Below are 11,351 nucleotides of genomic sequence, written 5' to 3' on the forward strand. Positions count from 1 at the left end.
GTATGAGCTCTCAAGTATGTTAAAAGGGCCAGAGCAAGGAAGATTAATTACTGTGAAGATACTCTAACTATTCTAATGGTACTTCCAGCAGTATTTATCTCATTTTTAAATTAAAAAAATAAATTAGTTTTAAATATCACACCTGTAGAGATGCTTTTTCCATACCAGCTTCTCCCTGCACCTGTTTCCTGATGTGTTGAGCAACATCGAACCCTTCTCTGTGTGTACAACTGAATGTATTTTGTTCCACCGTGCCGTTTGCAGTTATTTTGGTGGACTTTCACTTAGTTTTTTTGCACAGTCATTTGACATTTAGAATCTCATGGTAGTTCTTCAACATCGTGCATTCAGTCTTCTTTCTGTACTTCAAGTTAAAGCTCAACACCGAAGTATGAAACTTGTTTTTATTTTTCTTTCTGCTTTTGAAAAAAAAGACTGTAATTCAAAGCCTACTGGGAACCTTTGAATAATGAGTTAAACGTAACCTGAAAATTCAAGTTCAATTCATCTATCAGATATTTTTCAGGCAAAACTGGAGGATTTTAACTTGTGTTTCCTGTTACTTTCCTAAACGCAACTGCTTTGTCTTAACTTGAAAATGCAGTAACTTTATTCTGGTTGTTCCAAGTCTGTATGTAGTATCACTGCTTTCAGAAAGAGGCATCCAGCCTGAATTTAGCCACAGGAATAGTTATCGTTTTCTTGGTGCATGACAAGACTCCAGGAAGCTGCTCAGGCCCCTGGGAATGGGCCTCACCACCAACATTAGCTTCAAATGAACAGGCGTTGATGTATCCTGGCCGTGCAGCCACTACCACACGCTTCTTCACTCAGGATTCCTGTCGTTATTTCTCAGCCTCTCGCTTTCTGTGAAGGCAGGCACAGGCCGCAGGTGCTCTGCTGGGCTCCAGCCTCATCACAACAACGAGGGTGACTAACGGCACTCATTCACAAGTTTGCCAAGCCGCTGGCCTCACACCTGGTGCTGCGGTGGCGGCAGCTGTCCCCGGCAGGCCGCTAGGGCCCCTCGCTCGCCCTGGGCCGCCGCTCCCCGCCTGGAGGCCCCGCGGCCCAGCCGGGGCAGCCCGGCGGCCTGGGGTGAGCCTCGGAGAGGGACAGCACAGCTGCTGGCGGCGGGACGGCTGCTGCCGCACGGGCTCCGGGACGCAGCAGGATGTCTGAGAACACGGACCCGCAGCCACACGGCGGGAAAGCGCCGGGAACGGGACGCCCCTCCCGCTCCCCCGCCCCCGCCTTGCGGGGATTGGCCCTCTCGGCCCCGGAAGGCGAAGCCGTTACTTCCGCAGGTCCGCCATCTTGTCAGCGGTCGGCGGAGGCAGCGCCCGGCCCGGCAGCCCGCGCTCTGGTGTGGCGTGGCCGCTCGTCCGCCCCGCAGGCCCCGCGCCGCCATGGCCAACAATAGCCCCGCTGTCGGCGCAGGCAACTGCCAGGGGCAGCAGGCGGCCCAGCACCAGCCGGGCGCCCTCCCGCCGGCCCAGCAGCAGCTGCAGAGCGGAGCCCCCAAGCCGGCGGCCTCGGGCAAGCAGGGCAATGTGCTGCCGTTGTGGGGGAACGAGAAGACCATGAACCTGAACCCCATGATCCTCACCAACATCCTTTCGTCGCCGTACTTCAAGGTGCAGCTCTACGAGCTCAAGACTTACCATGAGGTGGTGGACGAGATCTACTTCAAGGTGAGCGGGGAGCCGAGGCCCGGGCTCTGCGGGCCGCGCTGGCGCCGGTGCCCAGCCCGCCTGCGCCCGCGGTGCGAGGGGATGCGGCCTGCGGGCTCTCCTGCCTCCCTGACCCTTATCTGCCGGTAAGGGGTGCGAGCAAACATCCTTTATTGTTTAATTGGGGGAATCCGAGATAGTCCCTTCTCTTCATGAAAGAGGCGAGTTTCACGTAGCATTTGGAATCCCGGAGTTGTGAGTTCGGCAGCGGGCAGTGTGAGCCCGGCCATGGGGAGGAAATGGCCGGCGAAGGGCTGCGGAGAGGGGGCCCGACCTGCTGCCGGCTCGGGGACGGGCCCTGCCCGGACTGCCCACAGCCGTGTGACCGCGCTGGAGGTGCCGTGGTCGCTGCAGGCGCTTTCAGCAGGAGTTTCCATGTGGCTGCCGCCTTCAGTTAGAGGTTGAGATCCTGTGCTCCACACCAAACCAAAGGCTAGTTCATTTTAGTGTTTCTTTTGGCGTTAGGTAGGATATACCGGGTAGATAACTGTCAGTGCACCCATGTCTCAGTTCTTGTTTTGTTAGCAGGATTGAATCAGTTTTGCAGCGGGGCTTCCATCAAGCCATTCTCCCAGGTAGAGGTATGCATAATTAATGCTCATCAACACAGCCACCTTCTTTGTTCTGATAATGAGACCAAAACTTAGATAATCCAGGCTGCTGTCTTCAGTCAGCTGCACTTCGGTTATTGAGATATTTTTTCAGATGAATTGGTTCTGCTTGATGATGTTAATGTGTCAGTGGGTTTCAATATACTTTAAAACAATTTTTTAAAATAGCCTTTTTTATTATTTAACCAGGGCAAGTCATGTTACTCAGGGCACTATAACTGTGGGAAAGTAACTCAGTGGAAGTATTTGGAGATTTCAGGCATTGTTTGCACTTATGAAGATGTTGCTACTCTTTTTCCTCTTAATGATAAAGCTTCTCTGCTTGGGCTCTGTCATTTGGAGCGGACTGCTTAATTCTACTCATCCTTAGAATGACAGACTGTCTACAACGCTTCTCTTCAGTTAATTTACCACTTGCTGCATATGAAGTAGAAATAATTCCTTCTGACTATCAGCATGGAAAGCAGCAAAGTTTATTTTTGCAAGTGATGGCAAGAGCTGAAAGATTTAGAAAAGAAACATTTTCAGGAAATTTGAGAGCTTACTGTATTTTATGTGGACCTTTTCAAATGTAGTAAAAAATATTTGATGCGATTTGTCATCTTAATATTGGTAGAGCTCAACTGCAGTAGGTTAAATAGTTCATTTGCTTGTTTCGGTTTTTCATTTCATAAGTGGCTTAATCTTAAATTGGGGAAGAAATGTGATATATCATTAAATATCTGCTTATTAATCCAATATAAATAAAGTTTTACTGAACTTGACAGTTACTCTGACTCAAAACTGCATTATAAATAAAGTGATAACTCAGAGCCTTATGAGTAATAGATGAGAGGGAGAGGACAACCTGATGGTTAAGGTTATTTGTTGATATTGAGAAGATTTGAATTATGTGCAGAAGATACTAATTCTGTTAATGTTTTAAAATTCCTGAAAAAATTGCTGGCTTTGTCTGGGTGTTTAATGGTTGTGATATCTACCATAGCAGGTGTATTTTCGAGTGTATTTGTCTTTGGGAACCAAAATAAGTAGCTCATTAAAAAAGATTAAGAATGCTGGATTCTCTCACACAGGCAGGTAGTAATAGTGACCATCTCTGAAGACATGGATTCTGTCTAGATATTTGAACTAATTCACTTGTGGTTCTGGTCTCCTGTTTCAGTTCTGTATCTGCAAAGTGACTGACTTCCTCTTTCTTTATCCTTGATCTTAGCATTACAGCATCCTCAACTTGCATTTAGTCTGTATATTTCCAACAAGTTAAGCATGCATGTGCAGCAGTTTTGGTAGGATCAAAACTTTACTCTTCTGAAATTAGTTTTCTTTTCAAACATTTGGGGTTTATTGATATATCTCAAAACCAGCATGTGTATATTGATTGTGGCCAATAAACCTAACTGTAATTAAAAAAAGAAGACTGCCATTCTGATAGCATCGTGCTTGACCCTTTGACTAAAAAATGCTACTCCTGTGGGACACAAAACCGTAAATAATCAGAAGGATGCGCAGTATTATTTATGTAGGATTCGTGAACTTCTCATATTGTGCTAGTAATACAGGAAGTCATAGTGGATTTTGAATTCTATGGTATTGGCATCTCTCATGTTTCCTATTTGCATAAGACAGCAACTGTGGGGAAAAAACAAAACAACAAAACAGTTCAGCAACTTTAGCTGTTAGGATATCTCTGATGTCATGTCATTCTGTACATAATTAGTTTAGTTTCATGTATTGTTAAATGATTTTGATTTGTGAACTACAGTACAACTTGGCCACAAACTCTTATTCCAGTCCAGTGTAATACCATTGTAGCTTTTTTTGTCTTCTCTTATTTTTTTTTAAGTTGACGTGTTTAGGAAATATACTTGTTTATTGAACTGGATGTTACTGCTCTGAATTTCACAATTTTAGATAGTAGCTTAGGTGGTTTTATGGTTTTTAACTTTTTATGACTCTTAGTATCAAATTCAACAAATAGTGTTGGTTAACTATATTTATGCACTCACCTCTAAATGCATCTCAAAATATTTGAATTAGGCAAGCTTTACTTATTAGTTCTTGGGAACCATTTTATCTATAAACATAAATGCAGACTACAAGAAAAAATATTGGCTATTTGGGTTAAAATACTTATAGACATCTTTCTTTTGTCCTGATTGTAGATGATACTCAAATCTTTAGCTAAGATCAACGCATAAATGAGATTTATGAATGAGACTGTAGATTGATTCCTGTAGCTGTCAGTGGCAGGTATCACTAAACTTGTTAAGAGACAGTTTGAATAAAGGTTTAGTCACCACAGAAAATAGTAATGATGGGGTTTAGTCATAAAGTATTTGAAAGTACATGGAGTATAGAATAAGCATAGATGCTTGCTTTGTTGGTTCCCCCCCCCCCCCCCTTTTTTTTTTAAAAAAAAAAACTTCATCCATGATTTTGGCTGTAATTTTTCAATGTGATAATTAAAAAAGCAGAATGGTTTACTTTAATGACAAAGCAGACTTGATCTTGATTTTAGTAGGAGAAGACAAGCTATTTAAGATTGATTTAGGATATTAATTGTTTAAATTAGGTTTTTATAGGCAGATAAACATTCTGAAGGTTGTAATTGTAATTTTCTTTCTTTCCTTCCTCTCCATCATCCCAACTTTTCAGGTTACGCACGTTGAACCGTGGGAAAAGGGGAGCAGAAAAACAGCAGGCCAGACAGGGATGTGTGGAGGGGTAAGTAGAAGTACGTGCCTTCTTAAATTTTTCTGTCTGGTAAATAAATTTCCCAAGCACAGCTAAAACTTGCATCTCTAGATGTAAAACTATATTACAAAAAGTGAATATATTCCCCTTGCTTCCAAACCAGCAGATGCAAGTAGTGTTACTTTCTCCATGTAGTAGATTTGCAGTTTATCCTGTGTTAGTTCTCATGTTCCTTTGTAGATTTGGGATAATGTCTTTGTGAATTCCTGTGTTGTCAACTAACTTTTTTTCTTTTGAAAGGTGCGAGGTGTTGGAACTGGAGGAATTGTGTCTACTGCCTTTTGTCTGCTCTACAAATTATTTACACTGAAACTCACTCGTAAGCAAGTGATGGGCCTTATAACTCATACAGACTCTCCATATATTAGGGCTCTTGGATTTATGTATATTAGGTAAGTATCAATGTAATCAACGAATGGCTTATTTAATATATTGAAACCTGTATTAAAATTTTACATTCTTTTTGTACTTCAAGGTACACACAGCCACCTACAGATCTATGGGACTGGTTTGAATCCTTTCTTGATGATGAAGAGGTATGTCCGCAAGGGTAATAATTTGTTTTCTTTTGTTTCTTTTCACATTACCACTTTAGGTTTAAACGCTGTTTGATAAGGTTTTATGCAGTTCGAATGTTGCAATGTTATGTTCTTGTAACTTCATTAATTAGTGCAAGAAGCAGGTCTGAGCTGGGACGCAGTTTTTTTTTCTTAGATTTTAAAGATCCAACAGGATTTTCCATTGGTTAGGATCTTACAGTGTCAAATATTACAAAGACATGTGAAACAGGTTTATTAAATCAGAATGCAGACAACAGGCTGCGTGAGTGCGGCTTCCATGTGGTTTTTAGAAAACTTTTTTTTTAAGCAAGGTATAGTAAGTCCTGAGAGTGCTAAATTTGTATTTTGCATTTACTACTGGGTTAGGGGGAATTGGTGCTTACATAGAAGGAAGAATGAGAAGTATATAGTAGAAACCAACATTCATCTTGAAAAATATACCAAAGATCTCTGGGCTTATATTCATGTCCTGGAATAACTAAACTCGGTTTCTTCAGAGGAGAAGCAAATAGCCTAATTACTACATAATGTGGCATTGTTTCTGGTAACCTTAATGTCTTTGCTAATGGGGCAAAAAATCAACATGAGTTGCTAACTGAAGAAATTGAGTAAAGAGGTTGCACTATTACTCAGCCAGATAGAATACTTTTGGTACCATAGTCCTATTCTACTGTGTGGACAAATGGAGAAGGAGCTGGTGGGTGAGGTTCTCCATCTCTGAAGTGGAATATACAGTCTGCTACATACTGTTGCAATTTGTATGTATTGAGCAGGTTTTAAATTGCATCCAAGATTTAAGAATGGAACAGGAAAGATCACTTGCCCTCTTCAGTGTGACAGCAGGCATCTTCAGGAAGTTTCAAATGTTGTAGTTGTGAATGATGTCTGAACTCTTGTATTAAAAATAGTGTTAATTATACCTGTATCTGACTGCAATGCAGTGTATTTATTTTAAACAGCATCTTTCTTGTTAAGTATCAAAAACACTGTGCAAAGGAAACAGCTATTATTTCAGGTAAACCTGTGTTCTTGTATGTTTTTTAAAAAATCTAAACAAATGTAAATTGTGATTGCATCGCTGTGATATCCTCCTTCTCCCCCAGGTGGTGCTAGTTAATATGAACTCTGCAGTGTTGCATTGTCACTTATGAGGAGGATTGGGGTGGCTTCATTTTCAGGGACCCACAAACAACTTGATTCCCAGGACAATAAAGTGATCGCAGGTCTTAACTGGTTCATTATTCAAAGCGCCTTTTTTAGTTTATACATTTCAGTTCTTGCAGATATTGATTATCAGCATATATTTGTTTATTGTGGTTTAAAATTTCCCAATATATTTTTGGAATTAGAGTTTCTTTTCCAGCTGCTTTCAGTAGCTTTGTGTTATGTAGGAAAAATTGCTTGGGGCTGCTTGTTTTAAGTTTCTTACCAGTCTTGGTCAAGTTCAACTGGATGAAGCCAGTTTATATACATGGAATTATTAAGCCTTTCTCTAGTTCTTAAACATGTGGAAGCAGTTCATCTTTGTCATGCTGCTGTGAAAAACTTCCCAGGATACAGATTTACTTTTCAAAATGTTTGTTTATTTTGTTTAACTGTACGTACTCTCTAGGTGCTACGTTTAACTCCTTTTTTTCTTCTTTAGATCTCTGCAGCGATTATATTTGGAAAATCTGTATATCTGAACACTTAAATGTGTGTGAGTGCAAGCAGTTTTACATTTAGATTTTCTCTTCCTGTTTAGATAACAAATCTCACTTTCCTTGTGTGCTTGCACTATAGGTTTGGGACTGACAATAGCTGACTAACATGTCCTGAGCTGTGAGAGGGCATAGCAAGAAGGCCTTCATGCGGTAATGACCCTTTTCAGAGACAATGGTCATCATGGATTATGCGTTTCCAATTATTTGTTCATTTATTTCTTTTTTTACATATTTCTAAATTAGAAACCTCACTGCTTCATGGCAGTTGGTTTGCTATTGCTTCCAATTCTGTTAGGATGCCATTTTATACTAGAGGTTTTTCTATGATCATTTTTAGATAGGCAATGATGTAGTTCTTAAGTGATTTAGGCCACAGGGTTGGGTATGATGGTACACAGTTGTACATCTACAAAACAGAGTATTAAATGTAGTTTGAGAGGACTTCTCAACTTCGTGGCATTTAAATGAAATACAAGATCATACCATATAGCCAGACTGTGTAAGGGGATTTCACGTTAATCTCTTCACTGACAGTCCCTTACCATCCAGATGGCTGCAGGATTAGTATGTGCCTGCATGCATATATATTAAGTCCCATTCCCTATCTGTAACATACTGCAAATCCAAAGGGTGCAGAGTTGGAATTTTTCTAAGGAAATGTATTAGAATATGAGACAAGTAAACTTTCATAATCATGAGACTTCAAGAGGGCAGTAGTGTAGCAACATTTTTTTTAAATAAGTGAAGAGTATTTTTGACCATCAGGATATTTTTTGCTTGTATTTTGTAGGACCTGGATGTGAAGGCAGGTGGTGGCTGTGTTATGACCATCGGGGAGATGCTTCGTTCCTTCCTCACTAAGCTGGAATGGTTTTCCACGTTGTTTCCAAGAATTCCTGTGCCAGTCCAGAAAACCATTGACCAGCAAATTAAAAGCAGACCTAGAAAAATCAAGAAAGATGGCAAGGAGGGAATGGAAGAAATAGACCGGCATGCAGAACGTAGACGTTCAAGGTCGTATACGTGTTTGGAAAATGAATGTTTAAAGTTCAATGTTGAACTACTTATTACCAGAAACGTGTCTTCTTTTCACTGAGATAGGTTTTAAGGCAACAAGCAAAACAGTTTATGGATGCTAATTAAAATAATCAGATGACATTTGGTATTTAAGATTAAATATAGGCTATGTATGTAAAGTATAAAGTAAAGAAGGTCACTTAACTTTAAAAGGGTTTCATATTGAGTATCTTGTATTTTAAAAGGTCTCCAAGACGATCTATCAGTCCCAGGAGGTCTCCCAGAAGATCCAGAAGCAGAAGTCATCATCGGGAAGGCCATGGATCATCCAGTTTTGATAGAGAGCTAGAAAGAGAAAGAGAACGGCAGAGATTAGAACGTGAAGCTAAGGAGAGAGAAAAAGAAAGGCGGAGATCTCGAAGCACTGATCGCACACTAGAACGGAGGCGAAGCAGAAGCAGGGACAGATACAGAAGCCGTAGTCGAAGTCGTGACAGGAAAGGAGATCGAAGAGACAGGGATAGGGAGCGAGAGAAAGAAAATGAACGGAGCCGGAAAAAAGAGAGAGATTATGATAAGGAAAGAGGTAGTGAGAGGGAAAAAGATCGATCTAGAGAAAGATCGAAAGAAAGGAAAAGTAAGGGTGATATAGAAGAAAGACGACACAAAGATGAAAAGGATGACAAGAAACACAGAGATGACAAGAGGGATTCCAAAAAAGAGAGAAAACATAGTAGAAGTCGAAGCCGGGAAAGAAGGCATAGGAGCAGGAGCCGAAGTAAGAATACAGGTAAGCGCAGCAGAAGCAGGAGCAAAGAGAAATCAAGTAAACATAAAAATGAAAGTAAAGAGAAGTCAAATAAACGAAGTAGAAGCAGAAGCAGAGGAAGAACAGATAGTGTTGAGAAGTCCAGAAAACGAGACCAGAGTCCCAGCAAAGAAAAATCTAGGAAGCGTAGCAGAAGCAAAGAACGTTCCCACAAACACGATCACAGTGACAGCAAGGACCATTCGGACAAACACGAGCATCGAAGGAGCCAAAGTACAGAACCAGAGAGCCAAGAAAAGCAACAGAAAAACAAAGATGAGACTGCGTGAACTCTTTCAGAAGTGGATCACATTGAATCCTATAAATGTTTGATTAAATCCTGCTTATTTTTTCTTAAAGTTGAGATTGTGCAGTAGTTGATGAGCACTCTTCTCCAACCTCCCTCTAGGCTGCAGATTGTCATTTCCTATTTTGGGTAGGGAAGTGCCTTTGTAAACCCATTCAATGCATTGACGGTTTCAAACCATTTGTTTAGTTTAATTCATAACGCAGAGATTGTTCTTGCATTTTTATTGTTCAGATGTTTCTGAAATGTACAGTCTGTACATATGTCCTGAAAATGTTTTAATTCCTTTGGCATGGTGGCCATGTTGGTTAAATTTGTATGGGGCAATAAACTGCCACTAATTCTACTTTCATTTTGTAGACGTGGAATTATGGTTTGTATCCTGAAGTTAGCATGGCTGTGCTTTACATGATAGTATCGATTTTAGGGATGGATCTTGAATGTGTATTATAGCTGAGATATTTATGTGCATACAATGTACATGGAGGGCTGCAGATTTAGAACTAACATTTATGTCCACTGTACCTGCTGTTTTTTCAAGAGCTTTTAAAATGTATTATGTTGTTGATCACCACTGGTGTTGAATTGAGAGTGGACTTTTGAGGAGATAGCGGTTTTGATGCAAATATTTAGATTATGTTGTAGCTTGTTTAGTAATTCTTTAGAAAGGCTACCTCAAGCGGACACTGTAAAGGTTGACGGATGAGTACCGTAGCCGTCTATGCATTTTATTTGTTGGAGAAAAAATCCATGTAAGCTTCCATTTTTTTCAAAAAAACACAATTTATCCAGTTGTGGTCTTTTAATGTTTTTAATCAGCAGCTGCACTCCGTCATTTATGATAATCTTGGGCTAATAAAGGCTTTTAAGATGGGAAGAGGGAGGTAGAAGAAGAAAATTGCTACAAAGGATTTCAGTTTCAAGCTTCCAAAGCATTTTTATAAGTGTAAACATTTAAAATAAGAATTACCTGATAGTGTCCTTTTTTAAATCATATTTTTTACAAATAGTAAGGATTGCAGTTTGTGCTGAACATTTCATCTGGCAGATTTTTTTTTTTTTTTTTTTAAACAGGATTTCAAAGCCAAACCCAAAATGCATTATAGAAAAATAATATCGTTAAAGTCCAGGTCTATTTGATAGATTATTCTGATGACTTGTGTACTGAGTGAGGAGAACCATCTGGAATAAACTCTCAATTAATTCCTTTGTACTGGGTGTCAGCTTTTCCCTGCATGTTCATTGACAGTTTGAAGAGCGTTTGAGTTCCTCTGTTTCATTTTCAGACTAAGTTACACTTTGTACAAATAAGGGATTTTATGTAATAAGAACCTTATAAGGAAGATACAGCTAACAAAGAAATGCAGCAGCTCAAAAATAGGAAGAACAAATACATTTTATATTTGTGTCTTTTTTTCCTTGTGTGTGATGCAGGGCATCTAGGCATATTTAAGTACTGGGTATTTTTAAACCCCCTGCTTGAATTCCTAACAATACACTTCATTCCATAGTATTCAAAGAAGCAAAAATAACAAACTAAGTATTTTCGTCTTCCCTGCACTTATTTATTGTTTTCTATATTGTTAGTATTCCAAATATTCTAATACTGAGGTTGTTCAGGTATTGTCTGCTTCTGTTTTTATCTGATTTTGAATCTGAGCTTTAAAAAAAAAAAATACAGGCTTCAACAAGTTCAGTCCATTGCATTGCAAAACTAAAATACTGAACTCTCATTTAATACAGGAGGAGAAAAACTCTGTTAGCCATTTAAGAAATACCCTGGCTAGTAGATGCTTGGAACTGTCTTTGCAGTTTGCCAGGAGATGGCATGGATTCTGTCCAGGCAGTAAGGACAACT

The 11,351-nt window shown here is 40.0% G+C and overlaps 1 protein-coding gene across 3 annotated transcripts; it reads left to right on the forward strand.

Annotated features, from left to right (window-relative positions):
- The first annotated feature begins 1,262 nt into the window (after positions 1–1,262).
- On the forward strand, positions 1,263–9,550 carry PRPF38B (pre-mRNA processing factor 38B). 3 transcript variants are annotated; one of them, XM_080348508.1, is made up of 6 exons: positions 1,263–1,694; positions 5,000–5,068; positions 5,339–5,490; positions 5,574–5,634; positions 8,152–8,375; positions 8,624–9,550. In XM_080348508.1, exons 1-6 carry the CDS (start codon positions 1,410–1,412, stop codon positions 9,474–9,476), a joined length of 1,644 nt encoding a protein of 547 aa, XP_080204634.1. In that variant the 5' UTR covers positions 1,263–1,409; the 3' UTR covers positions 9,477–9,550. The 3 variants fall into 3 exon arrangements, with proteins under 3 accessions (XP_080204634.1, XP_080204633.1, XP_080204635.1); XM_080348507.1 differs by lacking the exon at positions 1,263–1,694 and having other exon boundaries at positions 5,000–5,078; XM_080348509.1 differs by lacking the exons at positions 1,263–1,694; positions 5,000–5,068; positions 5,339–5,490 and adding an exon at positions 7,441–7,511 and having other exon boundaries at positions 5,575–5,634.
- The last annotated feature ends 1,801 nt before the right edge of the window (positions 9,551–11,351 follow it).

Source organism: Nesoenas mayeri (genome assembly GCF_963082525.1).
Source record: "Nesoenas mayeri genome assembly, chromosome: 8".
Taxonomy (NCBI): domain Eukaryota; kingdom Metazoa; phylum Chordata; class Aves; order Columbiformes; family Columbidae; genus Nesoenas; species Nesoenas mayeri.

Coding starts and splice junctions, on each gene's coding strand:
- PRPF38B (XM_080348508.1), top strand. CDS start 1,410: ATGGCCAACAATAGCCCCGCTGTCGGCGCAGGCAACTGCCAGGGGCAG. Junction 1,695..4,999: donor TGGACGAGATCTACTTCAAG/GTGAGCGGGGAG, acceptor CCAACTTTTCAG/GTTACGCACGTTGAACCGTG. Junction 5,069..5,338: donor AGACAGGGATGTGTGGAGGG/GTAAGTAGAAGT, acceptor TTCTTTTGAAAG/GTGCGAGGTGTTGGAACTGG.